A 20453-nucleotide genomic window follows, 5' to 3' on the forward strand; every position below is an offset into this window, starting at 1 on the left:
ATATATAATTTATCAGTGTTATTTGTTAGGAAAATTGATTTTTATGTTAATATATTTGGGATGTGGAATGGATTAACTGGATTTCCATTATTTTCAATGGGGACGTTTGTTCTAGATACGAGAAATTCGCTATACAAGCTCAGTGCTGGAACGAATTAAACTCGTATCTAGAGGTTCCACTGTATATACATATATATATACACATATCAACATATATATATACACACATACATAAACACACACATATACACATACATACATACACACACACACACATATATATATATATATATATACACAGACACATATATATACATAAATATTTACATATCTACATATATACACATCTACATATATATACACATATATATACATATCTACATATATATATATATATATATCTAGACATACATACATACATAGATTGACACACACACACACATATATATATATATATATATATATATATATATATATATATATATATATATATATATATATATACATATCTACATATATATATATATGTAATTGTGTTGTCACATTTATGAGTGTTGCTGTCATATATATATATATATATATATATATATATATAGCAAAATACCCGCGCTTCGCAGCGGAGAAGTAGTGTGTTAAACAGGTTATGTAAACATATATATATACATATCTACATATACAGATATCTACATATAGCAAAATACCCGCGCTTCGCAGCGGAGAAGTAGTGTGTTAAAGAGGTTATGTAACCATATATATACATAAACATATATACATATATATACATATCTACATATACACATATCTACATATACATATATATATACATATACACATCCACATATACATATATATACATATACAAATTTACATATCTACATATATATATATATATATATATATATATATATATATATATATATATATATATATATATATATCGATATATATATATAGATATAAATATAGACATACATATATACATACATACATTCACATATATATATATATATATATATATATGTACATATATATGTACTGTATATATACATATCTACTTATTGGCTCCTGTATTTAGGATATAGCGGGTTGGATAATGGATGGATGGACATCTGTATGCATAGTCCTATTTGCCCGTTTTCGTTTTTTTTCTTTCTTCAGTAATTTTTCAGTAAACCCGGAGCTTGTCAGTTCAAATCCTGGTACTGACACCACTGTGTGACCCTGAGGAATTCACTTCAGGTGCCTGTGCTGCAAAAAACAAAAGTAATGTAAGAAATTGTACCTCAGATGTTGCAAGTTGCTGGAATAAAGGTATAAGTAAAATAGATAAATATGTATTATACACATAGGAACTATTCATTTATTTTCAGTTAAGTCATCTGCAGCAAACTTTTATAAATGGGGGTTTCTCATTTTTAGATAGTGCAAACTGTTTCTTCTTCATTGACGTTTTCTCTTGGAGAGGTTTTTTCATTTCATTGAAAATGAAAGCAGCAGCTGCCAAAATATGTAGCTTTCTTATTAATTTTTCAACATTGTGTAAAATAAATTTATAAAGTAAAATAAAAGGTTTAAATACTGGTTATCCTTTTACACTAAAATATTACTAAAGAGATACAAAAAAAGTAAAATGGATATGTTCTTTTTCTTTAAGGAGATTAAATATTACTGAAGAAAGAAAAAAAAAACTAAAACAGCCAAATGGGGCTATGCATACGAACTTAAAAGGTTTAAATAAAACAGAAATATATATTTTATTTTTACTTGCGTAACTTGTGGAGGGTGTATCCTGTAGCAAAGCCCTAACTTTTTTCGTGAAAGCCCGTTTCAGTCAATAAGTCTTAAAAAAAGGTGTAAAGATATTGACAATAAGCTAAGCAAACCCAGGAAGACATGGAATCGTTTAAATCACGTATCATGACATCTTCCTTTCTTAAAGAGAAGTAAGGCAGTACTTACAAGCTTACATATTTATATATAGACATACATACATACATATATATATATATATATATCTATATCCGAAGCCGTGCAAGCACACTCTTGAGAATGCAACGTATAGTTGTACACAAGAAAAGCAATCTTGCCTCAAATGAATGGCAACCTTTTGTAGGACTATGAACTTAATTTAAACTTTAGGTTTACACGGTGCTTTCTTTCCGAAGTACCTACACTCATGAATATGTCTGTATGTGTCAGTCGGTCAAATCCACGCACTTCGCACCGGCGAAGTACCGCTTTTAAATTTTTATTAAGAAGAAAAGAAAACCTTTTTAAATTGATGGAAAATATACTAATAACAGTTTGTTAAGGATCTGTTTTTTTGTGAAGCTGCCTTCACTCGAATGATCACTTCGAGCTGACTTGCTGGTCAACTATAAGCGTTACCTGGTAGGTAACCACCCATACAATCAGATTGTGAATCAGACTACGAATGCCGTGAATGTAATTACCCCGATCTACATGTTGTCAAATAAACGAACCACACGCCGTGGCGCAATTTTAGGGGCTTCACCTGTAGCGCTGACGTCCGAGGTTCGATTCCCGTAAGGGAGTGAAGTGAGTGGCTAGTTACCTACCAGGTAACGCTTATGGTTGGCCAGCAAGTGAGGTAACATCAGCCACGGTGCCTTCAGTTGTGAGAAGCAGATCATAGAATGGTTGAAAATAGTTTACTGTCAAATAATGCAAAGAGTACGCGACACGTCTTTCCCCCTTATTCTTGGCTCATCAGGTGTACACACTCACTGCACTCGCTTACGGTAATCGAACCTCGGACGTCAACGCTAGAGGGGCTTCGCAGCGGTGAAGTATTGCTTTTAAATTTTAATTAAGAAGAAAAGAAAACCTTTTTAAATTAAGTCTTAAAAAGAGATGTAAAGATATTGACAATAAGCTACGCAAACCCACCAAGAAATGCAATCGTTTAAATCAAGGCGCGAGTCGAAAAACACCATCCCATAATATTAATTAACGATTCACACATTTCTACAGTGGTGTGAAAAACTATTTGACCCCTTCCTGATTTCTTATTCTTTTGCATGTTTGTCACACAAAATGTTTCTGATCATCAAACACAATTAACCATTAGTCAAATATAACACAAGTAAACACAAAATGCAGTTTGTAAATGGTGGTTTTTATTATTTAGGGAGAAAAAAAAATCCAAACCTACATGGCCCTGTGTGAAAAAGTAATTGCCCCCTGAACCTAATAACTGGTTGGGCCACCCTTAGCAGCAATAACTGCAATCAAGCGTTTGCGATAACTTGCAAAGAGTCTTTTACAGCGCTCTGGAGGAATTTTGGCCCACTCATCTTTGCAAAATTGTTGTAATTCAGCTTTATTTGAGGGTTTTCTAGCATGAACCGCCTTTTTAAGGTCATGCCATAGCATCTCAATTGGATTCAGGTCAGGACTTTGACTAGGCCACTCCAAAGTCTTCATTTTGTTTTTCTTCAGCCATTCAGAGGTGGATTTGCTGGTGTGTTTTGGGTCATTGTCCTGTTGCAGCACCCAAGATCGCTTCAGCTTGAGTTGACGAACAGATGGCCGGACATTCTCCTTCAGGATTTTTTGGTAGACAGTAGAATTCATGGTTCCATCTATCACAGCAAGCCTTCCAGGTCCTGAAGCAGCAAAACAACCCCAGACCATCACACTACCACCACCATATTTTACTGTTGGTATGATGTTCTTTTTCTGAAATGCTGTGTTCCTTTTACGCCAGATGTAACGGGACATTTGCCTTCCAGAAAGTTCAACTTTTGTCTCATCAGTCCACAAGGTATTTTCCCAAAAGTCTTGGCAATCATTGAGATGTTTCTTAGCAAAATTGAGACGAGCCCTAATGTTCTTTTTGCTTAACAGTGGTTTGCGTCTTGGAAATCTGCCATGCAGGCCGTTTTTGCCCAGTCTCTTTCTTATGGTGGAGTCGTGAACACTGACCTTAATTGAGGCAAGTGAGGCCTGCAGTTCTTTAGACGTTGTCCTGGGGTCTTTTGTGACCTCTCGGATGAGTTGTCTCTGCGCTCTTGGGGTAATTTTGGTCGGCCGGCCACTCCTGGGAAGGTTCACCACTGTTCCATGTTTTTGCCATTTGTGGATAATGGCTCTCACTGTGGTTCGCTGGAGTCCCAAAGCTTTAGAAATGGCTTTATAACCTTTACCAGACTGATAGATCTCAGTTACTTCTGTTCTCATTTGTTCCTGAATTTCTTTGGATCTTGGCATGATGTCTAGCTTTTGAGGTGCTTTTGGTCTACTTCTCTGTGTCAGGCAGCTCCTGTTTAAGTGATTTCTTGATTGAAACAGGTGTGGCAGTAATCAGGCCAGGGGGTGGCTACGGAAATTGAACTCAGGTGTGATACACCACAGTTAGGTTATTTTTTAACAAGGGGGCAATTACTTTTTCACACAGGGCCATGTAGGTTTGGATTTTTTTTCTCCCTAAATAATAAAAACCATCATTTAAAAACTGCATTTTGTGTTTACTTGTGTTATATTTGACTAATGGTCAAATGTGTTTGATGATCAGAAACATTTTGTGTGACAAACATGCAAAAGAATAAGAAATCAGGAAGGGGGCAAATAGTTTTTCACACCACTGTATATGTATTGTAAGCATACAATACAACTGATAATATGTTGTGCTTATTTATCTTGTGTACCGACATTTTTGCGCGTTTAACGTCTGAAATGTAACGTGGTTTGTGCCCTTCAGAATGAAAACAGTTTGCATTTACCTTTTTAATAAAACGCGAGCTTTTAAGCCTGAGAAATCACCCCGTAAATGCACACGTTTAATTGCACATGTGTTAATATGTATGCTTACACAGTATTAAAAGACACTCAAAAATTAACGTCATTTACCTTCGTTACCGCGTTTGACTCGTGCTGTAAATCTCTTCCTTGTTTTTAGTTCACGTGATTACGTCGGAGGCGTGATGACGCGATACGTGACTCCGCCTCCTCCATTAGAGTATATGGACAAAAAACAGGTTCCAGTTATGACCATTACGCGTAGAATTTCGAAATGAAACCTGCCTAACTTTTGTAAGTAAGCTGTAAGGAGTGAGCCTGCCAAATTTCAGCCTTCCACCTACACGGGAAGTTGGAGAATTAGTGATGAGTGAGTCAGTCAGTCAGTCAGTCAGTGAGTCAGTGAAGGCTTTGCGTTTTATTAATATGTATAGATTAAACAGGCGTCGAAGATTGGAAGGTAAGTGTCAGCCTTTAATAAATCCAGTTTGATCCTGTGATATTACTGAAGGCAGCACTTTCTCCATCCTTCTAGCTATAATTTTTGAGAGTATCTTAACATCATTATTCAGAAGTGAAATTGGTCTGTATGATGCACATTGTAACAAGTCCTTATTTTGTTTAGGAAAGACAGTGATTAATGCTTGACGAACGGTTTGAGGTAGAATTTGATTGTCTCTAGCTTCTGTAAATGTTGCCAATAAGAGGGGAGCTAGCTGAGTGAAGCATTTCATATAAAATTCTACAGGGTAGCCGTCAGAGCCTGCTGATTTACCGCCATGAAGTGACTTTATAGCATCTAGTAATTCTGATAGCGCCAGAGGTTTATCCAGTTCCTCCGCATTAAAAGTATCTATTTGTGGTAACTGTAATGTATCCAGAAATGCATTAGATTGTTGTCTTCTTTAAACTCAGCAGAATATAAGGTTTTATAGTAGTCTCTAAATGTGTGCATTATATTTTTATGGTCAATGATTTCATCTTCATTCGTGTTGATTACTGGGATTGCATTGCGAACTTCTTGCTTGTGGATTTGTTGAGCTAAAAGCATATTAGCTCTCTCTCCGTGTTCATAGTAATGATGTCTTGATTTATAAATAAGTCGTTCAGTTTCTTTAGTTGTCAAGATATATAGGGCGGAGTAGTGGCTCTGAGGCTAAGGATCTGCGCTGGTATCCCGAAGGTTGTCGGTTCGAATCCCCGTCACTGCCAAAAGAGATCCTACTTTGCTGGGCCCTTGAGCAAGACCCTTCACCTGTAATTGCTCCAGGGGCGCTGTACAATGGCTGACCCTGCGCTCTGACCCCAAGGGGTATGCGAAAACTAACAAATTCCTAATACAAGAAATTGTATAAGGTGAAATAAAGAACAAAAAAAAAAAAAAAAAGATGTTGAGTTCTGTACGCAGAGCCTGCCTTTTCCTATGAAGAGCCTCACTTGGACGCCTGGCTTGTTCTTCATCTGTTTTAGTAATTTCGCTTCTTAGCTCTAATGTTTTCTTGGTTTCTGATTTATTTCTGTGGGAAAGATATGAAATAATCTGTCCTCTTAAGAAGGCCTTTAGAGTTTCCCAGAGTGTAGTACTTATTCATTCTAGGAATAGGCCGTATAATGAAACTGATTATGTGTATGAATACCAATGAGTAGTAGTAGTAGCGCATTCATATTAACAACCAAAACATCTATATATATAAAATCCCTATGTGTGTCCAGGTGTCCGTGTGTGGGTGTCTTCTGATGAAGTGCGCATGCGCGGGGCATGGTGCGATGCGCGATATTACTGTCAGCGAAAGTTAGAGGCGTTTTACGGAAATACAAACCATTATTACTGCGAGAGGAAATTAAAGGTACACAATACAGTGACGCATATTACAGCCACATGCAAGCCAGTATTACTGTCAGAGGAGATTAAAGGCATATTACGACGTGCATGCCTGTATTACCGCCAGAGAAAATTAAAGGTATATTACGGACGTACAAGCCAGCGGACGTACAAGACGGTATCCTTCAATAAGGGCGCGCACAAAAAGGCGAGCCTTAAAAGGGCGACCTCAGTTGGGCACAGCGAATAAAGGCGCGCGTAAATAAAGATCTGCACCTTTGTTGCTCTTCACATATTCCAGAGCCATTTGAACTAAATTATCTACGAGCGCCTTTATTCGCCGCGCTCAATTGAAGTCGCCCTTTTGAAGCTCGCCTTTTTGTGCGCGCCCTTATTGAATAGAGCCGTACAAGACAGTATTACTGTCACAGAAAATTAAAGACACACAATACACGGCGGCAGCCCACGAAGAACGGTCAGCTCAGCAAGTAAACATCAACAAAAGAAACAAAAAACATCAACAAAAGAAAGGCTGCCATTTAATATAGACTGTTCCTACTAATGTTTATGCACTACTGTTCTAGCGCCCGTTATTGTAACGAGCTAAATGACTAGTTTATAATAAACAAGGGGGCTCCGCCCCCTGCTCGCTTTGCTCGCCTACCCCCGGTGTTTTGAACCCGTGCCCGCTGGGCAGCCACGTGTGAGGATGACGCACGTTTAATACGGAGCGTTCGCCCGTGTACCTGTTTATGACGTTTTACTTTGCTTTCTACTCTGTCTTTTATTTCTGATCTCGCTTTATTCTGCTTTTGTTTTAATGACACGTGGTCCGTGCTGAATATATTTTGCCTTTTTCGAGTAATAATGTTGATTTGTTTGCGATACTGTGATGTTTATCGTACTGTTAATAATGCATCACTGTAATGTGATTCACTTGGGGGGGGGTAAACGTTAACATTTAACATTCTACAAAGTTATTGTCTTTTTTTCACCTGCATTATCATCATTCTTTAATTTAATATTATTTATTGTATTAGTATGCTGCTGCTGGAAAATGTGAATTTCCCATTGGGATTAATAAAGTATCTATCTATAGTCTGGACGTGTGAGGATGACGTATGTGTAATATGGAGCGTTCGCCCGTGTCACTGTAGCTCTTTCCGAACTATTATGCGGTGCATTGTGGAGCACTGCGGACTCTGTAGTGTTTGCCGTTTCACTTTGTATCCCACGTTCATTAGATCTGTCCACGCGGGCTCGGTGTCGAAGCTGTGTTAGTTGTTGAACTGTTTGGTTTTGGAGCCGAGACAGTTTTGCTTCCGCGGTTTCAGATGCGTGTCCGTACCATCTCGGGTTTGATGTATGAACCTTTGTGGACTCCGTACGCATTAGTGCCACTCACAATATGGCGGCGACGCCTGCGCCTTCCGTATTATGTCGGTTCTTACCATGCTGTGTAGGCGCATTTGCCTTTTGTACTTCACTGGGCGTTCTGACGCCCGATGTAGGCGCCTGAACCTTCAGGGTCCGCATCCGCTGTGTGGTGTGGACGTTTAACTGTCGTTGTTTGTGCTTTTATATTTTGTATCTCGGTGTGCATGTGTTTAATTCCATAGGTTTTTTTGTAGCTGTTGCATTCCAGTTTTCATCATCTGTAACCCGCTCTCCATGTGTTCGTCCCCATTCTTTAATCCCTTTATGAAGTTTTAGTTTGTTTCCTACTCTTGTGTTTTATTTCTGACGTCGCTGTATCCTGCTTGCGGCATGTCAGACGGTCCGTAGTCTTTCTCGTTTTACTGTGGGGAGGGTGGCTTTGTTTTGTAACCTGCTCTCTATGTGTTTGTCCCAGTTCGTTAACCTGTTTATGACGTTTAACTTTGTTTCCTACTCTGACGGTTTGTAGTCTCTCCCGTTTTGCTCTGGTGCGGGGGGTGGGGGGGGGGGTGCTTTGTGTGGTGTCTGTGCACGCGCGTAGTCTCTCCCGTTTAACTCGGGGAGAGGGGGAGGTGTGCTTTGTTTCTTTAATCCCTTTATGAAGTTTTACTTTGTTTCCAACTTTGTGTTTTATTTTGTTTCCAACTCTGTTTTATTTCTGACCTCGCTTTATCCCGCTTGCGGCATCTCTTTATGACATTTTACTTTGTTATCTACTCTGACGGTTTGTAGTTTCTCCCGTTTTGCACTGTTGAGGGTGGGGGGGGGGGGGGGGGGGGGGAGGGGTTGTGTGGCGCTTGCGCACTATGTCTTTTGCGTCCACGGGCATGTCCCTGCTTCCATATCCGGTTTACCATTCTCGTTTAGTAATATGGATACTGTGTATTATGACCACTCAAGTCAAGTGAAATAATATTTAGTGCATAAATATATTGTACACGTGTGGTGAGCAAAGTGTAGCTTCAGCTAGACATTTGCTTGTAATGATGCTTTCTTTTTTTTTTTTTTACTTTACAGTATGATTGTACACGTGTGGTGAGCAAAGTGTACCTTCAGCTAGATATTTGCTTGTAATGATGCTTTCTTTTTTTTTTTTTTACTTCACAGTATGAAATGTACATCATTGAACGCAATGCTGAGAGAACTGCCTCTGCTGGAAGACTACTCTATGACATGTAGGTAATGTCTGGTTTATGTCTAGAGATGGTGGTGAGTGGCTACATCACGACATAGAGTAGAACTAATGCGTGAAACTTAATGGGACCCTTAAGCGAATCCCACTTGTGTTTGAGTTTTTACAATCAATTTTTTTTTAATACTTTTTAATTGGACTAGTGAAATTCAGCCTAGAAACCCAACTGTTGACTGGTGTCTCTAAAGTCTGTGGTTTAGATTTTGTTTTGTAGGCATGTAGTCTTAACTCTGACTTTCTGTTTGAGAGTTCAAGAATTAATATTGGAGTTCTTTTTTGTTTTAAACTAGTATGTAACAGTGTTATTTTTTTTTTTTATCATCTTGTCAACGACATCATTATGGTGCTACTTAGTGTTCAGTTTCTTTGTTAAGCACATGTTATTAAGATGATTTTCTTTTTTAATTTAAAAAAAATTTTCATCGACACCTGTTACTTGAATAATATTTTGTCTTATCCAGAATAGGGTTTTTAAGGTGCAGCATGTTTTTATACTATCATTTTCATTTTAGAATAGTTGAAATTATTTCATGTTTGACCACCATTTTGTGTCCAGTTGTTAACTGTTTCTATGGGATTGCTACCATGTTTCCCTGAAAATAAGACGGGGTCTTATTAGTGCTGGGCGGTATACCGGTTCATACCAAAAACCGTTTTTTATTTTTGTTATGATATGGATGTTTCTTATACCGGAACACCGGTTTAAATAGCCTAAACAACATTCAGAACGTGGCGCAGCGGGAAACTGTTTAAGGGGGACCTTTTTCACTGGTGCACCGCAAAATACGCATCCAACAGAGTACATGTGTTAGTGGAGATATTGAGCGGTGAAAATGGACAGGGAACATTCTGAAACTGAAGCTGTAGCAGCCGATAAAGTTCAACATGATAACACAGAAGAACTTTTGACGAAAAAAGGTGCTGTGTCTGTTATCTGTAGATACTTTGGTTTTAAAAGGTCGGATGTGGAGCATTATGTTCAAATGTATGAATACTGTTTCTATTGTACTGGATAATACTGCAAGCCAAGTTGTATTTGTTTTATTTTTTTTTTTCAACACTGTGTAATGTGTCTGGTTACTGTGTAATACTGTGACGGTGACGGTGACGGTCCCCTACAGACTCCCTCTTCCCACATGGGTGTCTGTTGAACCAACACCGTCGATAGTGAGCTGAGAAATCTCATTGAAGCCAGGGGATGTTGGAAAGTGCTCAAGTGCTTTTGTTAAAAACAGTCAAAGTAAAACCAAAAGTGTCCGTTGGACAGTGTTCAGAAAAATACAGTACCCAAATAAATAGCAAATCCATAAAGCCAGTGAAATGTGGGGATAAAATCCATAATAAATATATCCGTTAAAATGCAGTCTCTCTCCTCGCCCGATCGCAGCACACCACCTTCTGTCTCCACGGCTCACCCTTCACTGGCGTTGCTGATGGAGCCTTTTCAGCAGGAACTGCTTTCTGCCAACCCCTGTTTTGGCTGCCGCCACACTGCGCAGCCAGATCGTCCGAGGTCGCCACACATGCCACACTAAGCCGACGAAGCAATTGAGAATGATCAGATGCGACTCGCCCCAATCACCTCATCAACTCCCTGCTGTCAAGCAATCGCGCCCAGGAAGACAGACACGGCGAACTGGATTTAAAAATGGACCATTTTTTTTTTTGTTTTTTTTGACCCACTAAACAACAAATAGTATTATAAATGCAAGTTGCAGTTTTATTATTTATTATTTATATATATATATATATATAGCTTAGCTTGAAGCAAGGTCTATATTAATGCAATTTGCCTTAATGAACGGTTCAGTTGGTAAAGATGCCTTCTCCAAGTTGTACTTGTTTTATTTTAGTTTGGTGAATACTGTGTAATGTACCTGGGCTTGAAGTTTTGATGTAATAGTATTATTACTGGAAGTTGCACTATTATTTATTTTATTGTTATTATTTATTAGTTTATATATTATGCAGTTTAATGATGGTAAAGTTGTTTAAAAAGTCACTTTAACATGTCAGTGGACAGAGATTGTTAACACTAACAAAATGTAGTTGGTTTACAAAAAATATTTGCCATTTATTCCTTTTCTAAGACATGTTCAGTGCAATACAGCTAAATGCCTCTTTGGATGGTTGACAATTTGTTGTCAAAGTTTTAGTTTAGGCGGTTTGCAAAATTTGTTCAATAAAAAGGTTCTGTATTTTGACAGCAACTGTCATGCAGTGTGATTCCTTCTCTTCATTAGTGCCCCCCCCCCCTTTGAAAACTATCACTTTATGGAGCCATGCAAACCTGTATTAATACTTGTGTGCACATTAAAATGTTTTTTTGTACAATGTACAGTACAATTCTCATGACAGTGGAATAGGTTATTCTTAGCCAGTCTACTGCAGTAATTGCAGTGGAAAATGTGATTAACTCATGCATGGGAAAAAAATACCGTCGAATACCGTGAAACCGGTACAATCTTGAAAAATACCGTGATATAGAATTTTGGTCATTCCGCCCAGCACTAGGTCTTATATTAATTTTTGCTCCAAAAGATGCACTGGGGGATATTTTCAGGGGATATCTTATATTTATTCATGTTCAACAATTTACATTTATCCAGATACAGTCATGTCATCTTCTTCTGGAATATCATCATAACTCTGCACATTCAAACCCTGAATTTCAGCCTGAATTTCTTGCTTTGCTTTTCGGATCCTCCAGGATCCTCCTGTGCGTGCTTCAATGTTTGATGAATGGTTCGATGTCTTTTTTTTTTTTTTTTGTGCCTTTGCAATATCATCAAAATGCACGGTTGGCGTATTTGAGCCACTGAGATAAAGAACATATGGACATAATGAAAATGTTTATTTTGTGATTAAAGTCAAAATTTCAGCTTTAAACTTGAAATGTCCTCTTTAATCCTGTAGTTTGTCATTAAAGTAGAACGTCGTAAACATCATCTTAAAACCAACTCAGTTGTTAAATCTCTACGCGCTTCTGGGGCTTCATCCTGACCTGACAGCAGCGGCAAGCAGCATCGCCACACAGAACGCATTAAATTTATAATATTCCAGCTCTCTGCACATTTAGAATTCTTAGATTTATACTTGATATCACTTTCATTATGAAATACCTTAAATATGTATGTTACATTTTGCAGATAAATTGTTAACTTTGTTTAAATAATGAATACTGCTAATAGTTACACATATGAGGTGGCACGGTGGCAGAGCGGTAGCGCTGCTGTCTCACAGGAAGTCATATCCCTTGTAATCCCTGCCTGGAGTTTGCATGTTTGTTTTCCTTGTGGGTTTTCACTGTGTGCACAGTTTTCCATCCAAAGACATGATGTTTTGGGGATTTGGTGAAGCTACAATGACGCCAGTGTATGTGTGTGCTTGTGTTCACATTGCAATGAGCTGATGCCCCGTCCAGAGATTTTGTTTCTGTCTTGCGCTGATACTGCTGGACTGGCTGCATCCCTGAATTATTGGATGTAATCATTAAACATCCTTTTCAGAGATATTGTGGCAGGGTGTCCTCGGAATTTAACGGATGTTTCGGGCACACACGTTGCATTGCGTGAAGTATAAACCTGGCCTTAGGCGCCTTATGTTTCAGCTGACGATCTTGACTAGGGCTTATTTTTGGGGTAGGGCTTATACTACAGAGCAGCCTGAAAATCATGCAAGGGCTTATTTTCGGAGTAGGTCTTATTTTCGGGGTAACATGGTATGTAAGATCACCTGGAAGTTTGTGGCTCATGACATGGCTGAGTTGAAGGTATAAAGGTTGCCATTGTGTATGTCCTGGATGTCCAGGATTGTGCAGTTCTGATGCAGTGCTTTCTTTGTTGATTGTTTTACACTGTTTATTCTAAATCTTCTTAACTACAGATTAGGGTTTTGGTCTGGCTTTGACACTTTGTTTGATTTTTCTGGTAACAACATTTTGCTATGTTTTTACCTCCCTGTCCCTCTTCTGTTTCTAACAATATGCCATTGCAGTGTGATTCGTCTGCTTTATTAACTTACAAGTTTTGTGTTCAAATATTAAGAAAGGACTCAATTAGAGGTGGGCGGTATGACCAAAATTCTATATCACGGTATTTTTCTAAATTCTGCCGGTTTCACGGTATTAGACGGTATTTTTTTCCCCATACATGAGTGGATGTTAACCACATTTTCCACTGGAATTACTGCAGTAGACTGGCTAAGAATAACCTATTAGACTGTTATGAGAATTGTACATCGTACAAAAAGACATTTTAATGTGCACACAAGTATTAATCCAGGTTTGCATGGCCCCATAAAGTGATAGTTTTCAAGGGGGTGGCACTAAAGAGAAGGAAGCACATTGCATGACAGATGCAGTCAAAATATAGAACCTTTAATTGAACAAATTTTGCAAAAGCTTAAACTATGATTTTGACAACATATTTTCAACCATCCAAAGAGGCATTTAGACTTAGTAAAATATCCAGAGGTGTTTGTCAAAAGTTGGATTGCACTGAACACGTCTTAGAAAAGGAATAAATAGTAAATATTTTTTGTAAACCAACTACACTTTCTGTTAATGTTAACAATCTCTGTCCACTGACACGTTAAAGTGACTTTTTAAACAATTTTACCATCATTAAACTGCATAATATTTAAACTAATAAATAATAACAATAAAATACATAATAGTATTACTGATAGTTGCACCATTACTTCAAAGCTTCAAGCCCAGGTGCATTACACAGTATTCACCAAATTAAAATAAAATAAAACAAGTGCAACTTGGTGATGACATCTTACCAACTATACCATCATTTAGGCAAACTGCATTAATATGGACCTTGCTTCAAGCTAAGCTATATACATAAATAATAAAAACTGCAACTTGCATTTATAATGCTGTTTGTGGTATAGCCCTATGGAAACGCATTAGGGCCACTGTGAAGAAAAAAAAATATGGACACGGAAGAAAAAAACAAACTATATGTCAAGAATAAATTCGACATGTTGACTATGTCAAGATTAAAGTCGACATTTCCACTTTATTCTCATAGTTTATTTTATAATTAAAGTAGAATGTTGTAAACTAAACTTCATCCTAAAATCAATGTTTAATTTACTAGATTTTCTCAAACCCCGTCACAAGTTAATGCAGCACTTCAAATACTTTGTGTTAAGTGTTCCCCGACCCAGTCGTTAATCACTACACATCTTAAACTGACTTCCTCCGCACTAAGAGCAGGCGCCTGCAGCAATCACCGCACAGAATCCATTCACTTCATGATATTCCTGCTCTCTACCAAAACCCCAGTTCCTATCTTTCCTTTTTCTTTCTCCACATTACCAATCACCACACGATAAACGTCTTTGTGAAATTAAAACTAGTTACAGTGATCCCTCCCTATATCGCGCTTCGCCTTTCGCGGCTTCGATATACAGTGGTGTGAAAAACTATTTGCCCCCTTCCTGATTTCTTATTCTTTTGCACTAGGGGGCTCCACCCCCTGCTCGCTTCGCTCGCCAACCCCTGGTGTTGGGAATGACAAAGAGCGTGATGTATGAATGAGATATAGAATAGTGTGAAGGTGTAGATGATGCAAATAGAAAGCAAACAATAAAGTGTGTGGCACAGTGTAAAGGTTTATTTGAAAATTTCTTTGTACACGCCGTTTAAGTGTAAAAGTTAATTCCAGGTCAGAACTTGTAATGTCAATGAAGATGGTTATTGTTGTGATCAGAGTCAGGTTTGTCAGAGCTTAGAAAGAGTTGTGTCTCTCCAGGAAGTAATGGAATGACTTGTGTATTTATGTTTTCCACATTAATATTTTTTGGACATAATATAGTGCGTTGTGTTAAAAGGGGCATCTGGTCTAATGAGATTGCTGTTCCAAATCTGTCTGTAACTAAGTCGTCGCAGATAAAGGCCTGAGGAATTGTAATAATATGTGGGTGAAGTCCATCTGTATTGGTGAGTGTACAATCTCCCAGTTGTAATAAGCAATTGTTATGATCTGGTTCTGGACATCGTATCTTTTTTTACTAACTGTATCTTTTGAAAGCAATGCCAATTGTCTGCGTATTTTAAGGTGCACTGAACAATAGCTGAGCGCATGGCATGTGGAAGAATAGCTAAGCACTGTCTAAAATCTCCTCCTAATAAAAGTACCTTTCCTCCAAAGCGAATATTATTATTCATAAACGTTTGTAGAAGTTTATGAATGGTGTTGAGTAAGTGACTGGATGCCATTGTACATTCATCAATAATTAACATTTTTGCAAGACGGATGTCACGTGCAGTGCCACCGTTAATGTTCATAGTGGATACCGATTTGTAGGATCTAATGCAGTTGATAAAGATTTCACTTTCAGGTACATCGTTAGTTAGAAGGTTCTGTAGATATTCAGGATATGAATGTAAAGGAGGTAGTCTAATTTGACCCTTTTGACAACAACGTGTAAATGTATTACTTGTATTGCCAGTTGTTTCTTCAGGGAAGTGAACTGAATGACAATGATTGCAAATGACATTCATTAATCCGAATGAATTTTCCTGGTGTATGTTTTGCTTGTGCCGTTTGAGAGGCGCGTTGTTGCATGTGTAGTATTTGGGACGTGTTGTTTTTGAGCTGTAATCGATTTGCCTGTGCTGTGTGAGAAGCCCGTTGTAGCCTTCCTTGCCGTTAACGTATGTCTGAGACGGGAGGTGTTTCGTTTTGAATCCGTGCCTGTTGCGATGCAGCACTTTGATTGATAGATTGCGTCATGTGGATCTAGGATGTAGATTTGTGCATATTTGCGTTGTTGATTTGTTTCAGGGTGCACTGTTCCAATGCGATGCAGTATTTGTGCACATATGCGAAAGCAGTATGGGCCATTGCCTTTTGGTGGCCTGATATTTACTCCGGTAGATGCAAAAGCAAATGAACTATTGTAGGATCTAATGCAGTTCATAAAGTTTTTACTTTTAGGTACATTGTTAGTTAGACGCTTTAGTTGAGCTTTGCGTTTTTGGAGCCGAGACATTTTTTCTTCTAGAAATATGGATAAGTAATAAGGAGTATTGCACTCACTGTTAATATGGAGCCTTTTCTGCGGTTGAACAGTTAATAGTGCCTCATTGTAATGAGATCTACCTATGCTGCATATTGTGAACGTGTTGAGATGACGTATGTTTAATACGGACGGTTCATTTAGAAATGTGGCTTTGTGTGTCATTTGTTATTTATGTTACTGTGGTCGTGGGTCTGAATCGTCGTTTTTGTGTACGTTTCGTGTGCTATGTCCGTAGTCTGTCCCGTTTCGTGTCCAATGGGCTTTGTGTGGTGCTCGCTGCTTCTTTTTTTTTGTGTGCTTGTGGCTTGTTGAATCCTCCTCTTTGTGTGCGTCCCGTTTTGTGTGCAGTGGGATTAAATCCTCCTCTTTGTGTGTGTCCCGTCCGTTGCTTGTGTGTGTGTGTGTGTCGGGGGGGGGGGGGGGGGGGGGTGTTTTGATCGTGCGGCGCTGTGTGCGTTGCCTGCGTTTGACTCCTTTTTTCTGTGCTCACTCCTTTTTTCTGTGGTCTTGTCCGCCTCTCACGGCGCCTCATTTCTTGGGGCGCCTGCGCAGTACGTCTTTTTGCGGCTACGGCCCATGGCCGGATGTCCCTGCGTCCATCCGGTTTAGCATTCTCGGTTAGTAATATGGATGTTTGTCACACAAAATGTTTCTGATCATCAAACACATTTAACCATTAGTCAAATATAACACAAGTAAACACAAAATGCAGTTTTTAAATGATGGTTTTTATTATTTAGGGAGAAAAAAAATCCAAACCTACATGGCCCTTTGTGAAAAAGTAATTGCCCCCTTGTTAAAAAATAACCTAACTGTGGTGTATCACACCTGAGTTCAATTTCCGTAGCCACCCCCAGGCCTGATTACTGCCACACCTGTTTCAATCAAGAAATCACTTAAATAGGAACTGCCTGACACAGAGAAGTAGACCAAAAGCACCTCAAAAGCTAGACATCATGCCAAGATCCAAAGAAATTCAGGAACAAATGAGAACAGAAGTAATTGAGATCTATCAGTCTGGTAAAGGTTATAAAGCCATTTCTAAAGCTTTGGGACTCCAGCGAACCACAGTGAGAGCCATTATCCACAAATGGCAAAAACATGGAACAGTGGTGAACCTTCCCAGGAGTGGCCGGCCGACCAAAATTACCCCAAGAGCGCAGAGACGACTCATCTGAGAGGTCACAAAAGACCCCAGGACAACGTCTAAAGAACTGCAGGCCTCACTTGCCTCAATTAAGGTCAGTGTTCACGACTCCACCATAAGAAAGAGACTGGGCAAAAACGGCCTGCATGGCAGATTTCCAAGACGCAAACCACTGTTAAGCAAAAAGAACATTAGGGCTCGTCTCAATTTTGCTAAGAAACATCTCAATGATTGCCAAGACTTTTGGGAAAATACCTTGTGGACTGATGAGACAAAAGTTGAACTTTCTGGAAGGCAAATGTCCCGTTACATCTGGCGTAAAAGGAACACAGCATTTCAGAAAAAGAACATCATACCAACAGTAAAATATGGTGGTGGTAGTGTGATGGTCTGGGGTTGTTTTGCTGCTTCAGGACCTGGAAGGCTTGCTGTGATAGATGGAACCATGAATTCTACTGTCTACCAAAAAATCCTGAAGGAGAATGTCCGGCCATCTGTTCGTCAACTCAAGCTGAAGCGATCTTGGGTGCTGCAACAGGACAATGACCCAAAACACACCAGCAAATCCATCTCTGAATGGCTGAAGAAAAACAAAATGAAGACTTTGGAGTGGCCTAGTCAAAGTCCTGACCTGAATCCAATTGAGATGCTATGGCATGACCTTAAAAAGGCGGTTCATGCTAGAAAACCCTCAAATAAAGCTGAATTACAACAATTTTGCAAAGATGAGTGGGCCAAAATTCCTCCAGAGCGCTGTAATAGACTCATTGCAAGTTATCGCAAACGCTTGATTGCAGTTATTGCTGGTAAGGGTGGCCCAACCAGTTATTAGGTTCAGGGGGCAATTACTTTTTCACACAGGGCCATGTAGGTTTGGATTTTTTTTTCTCCCTAAATAATAAAAACCACCATTTACAAACTGCATTTTGTGTTTACTTGTGTTATATTTGACTAATGGTTAAATGTGTTTGATGATCAGAAACATTTTGTGTGACAAACATGCAAAAGAATAAGAAATCAGGAAGGGGGCAAATAGTTTTTCACACCACTGTATAAGCATATTTAAATATATATCGCGGATTTTTTGCTGGTTTGCGGATTTCTGCGGACAATGGGTCTTTTAATTTCTGGTACATGCTTCCTCAGTTGGTTTGCCCAGTTGATTTCATACAAGGGACGCTATTGGCAGATGGCTGAGAAGCTAGATTGCTTACTTTTCTCTCTCTCTTGCGCTGACTATCTGTGATCCTGATGTATGGGGATTGAGCAGGGGGGCTGTTCGCACACCTAGACGATATGGACGCTCGTCTAAAAATGCTGAAAGATTATCTTCACGTTGCTATCTTTTGTGCAGCTGCTTCCTGAAACGACATGCTGCACAGTGCTTCTCATACTTAAAAGCTCAAAGGGCACGTATTGATTTTTGACTGAAAAACAAACTCTGTCTCTCTCTCTCTCTCTCTCTCTCTCTCTCCCTCTCCCTGCTCCTGACGGAGGGGGTGTGAGCTGCCGCCTTCAACAGCTTTGTGCCGCGGTGCTTCGCATACTTAAAAGCCAAACAGCCCTATTGATTTGTTTGCTAGAGATTGTTTTCTCTATCTATGTGACATTCTGTGCTCCTGACACGCACTCCTTTGAAGAGGAAGATATGTTTGCATTCTTTTAATTGTGAGACAGAACTGTCATCTCTGTCTTGTCATGGAGCACAGTTTAAACTTTTGAAAAAGAGACAAATGTTTGTTTGCAGTGTTTGAATAACGTTCCTGTCTCTCTACAACCTCCTGTGTTTCTGCACAAATCTGTGACCCAAGCATGACAATATAAAAATAACCATATAAACATATGGTTTCTACTTCGCGGATTTTCTTATTTCGCGGGTGGCTCTGGAACGCAACCCCCGCGATGGAGGAGGGATTACTGTATTACCTTAGCCGACGGAGTGTTCAGAACTTTAAAAATATCTTCGTTATACATGTTTAATTATGCCATCCATTCAGAGTTGCGCCCATCTCTGAACGAGTCGCCAGCACAGGATGAATACAAGCAAAACATACACTAGCAAGTACAAAAACAAGTACAACTTGGGTTGCAGTATTATCCAGTAGTATAGAAACAGTATTTACACATCTGACCTTTTAAAACTAAAGTATCTCCAGGCGACGGACGTGACTCCTTTTTTTCGGCAAAAGTTCTTCTGTTCATTATGTTCAACTTTTAGTTCAGTTTCGGAATGCTCTCTGTCCATTTTCACCGCACGGCATACCTATGCTACTGCCCACTATTTGGTGGTGTAGCAGTGAAAAAAAGCCCTAGTACAACAAATCTGTGTTTAGCGGTGTAGCAGTGAAAAAGGTCCCCACTTGAACAGTTTCCCGCTGCGCCATGTTCCGAACGTCGTTTAGGCAATTTAAACCGGTGTTGCGGTATAAGAAAAATCCATATCATAAAAAAAATAAAAAACGGTTTTCGGTATGAACCGGTATACCTCCCAGCACTAGGCTCAATATTCTGGCTCAACATAGCTCATTAGTTCTCGGAGTCCCTTACCTTCCTTAAATTATTAGGAATCCTTGCTGACATTTTTTGCAAACAGTTCTGGTATTTTTGCTGCTTGGACTAATTACATTTTTGAATGGGGATAGTGTAAGCATTTAATAAAATGTACTTATCTTCTTCTGTCATTGGATTGAATGAGTTTTTCAGGATGCTTCATTCTTATTTGATCCAACAGTGCAATTATTTAGCATTTCAGATTTTTTCCACAGCAACAGTGTTGCCTTCTTGGTGAAAATATTGCAGACCTGACCTCTTTGCTACCATATTTTTTCCCAAACTTCCCATGATGCAGTATGCATATAGAATACCTTATTTGTGATTTCAGTATTCGAAACAGTTATCCATTCATTCCACTAACATTTCACACCTCTGCTTTTATTCAAGTTTTAGTTAATGTTTGTTGTTCTTATTCTACAGTCATTACTAAATGCCATGTTTCTGATACTTTAATGCTCGTCTAAACTGTATTCCTTTGCAGCCAATACACTTCATTAGAA

General features: G+C 38.9%; 1 protein-coding gene across 3 annotated transcripts in view; it reads left to right on the forward strand.

Moving 5' to 3' along the window:
- Nucleotides 1-20453, forward strand: part of ints10 (integrator complex subunit 10) — a 321144-nt gene that overhangs the window by 18794 nt on the left and 281897 nt on the right. For 2 of the 3 annotated variants that reach the window (XM_051927742.1, XM_051927743.1), the window contains exon 2: nt 9128-9195. In XM_051927742.1, coding sequence (XP_051783702.1) covers nt 9128-9195 — 68 coding nt within the window. Of the gene's footprint in view, nt 1-9127; nt 9200-20453 lie in introns of those variants that run through there. The other variant, XM_051927744.1, reaches the window with a different exon arrangement.

The sequence above is a fragment of the Erpetoichthys calabaricus genome, chromosome 5 (genome assembly GCF_900747795.2).
Source record: "Erpetoichthys calabaricus chromosome 5, fErpCal1.3, whole genome shotgun sequence".
NCBI lineage: Eukaryota > Metazoa > Chordata > Cladistia > Polypteriformes > Polypteridae > Erpetoichthys > Erpetoichthys calabaricus.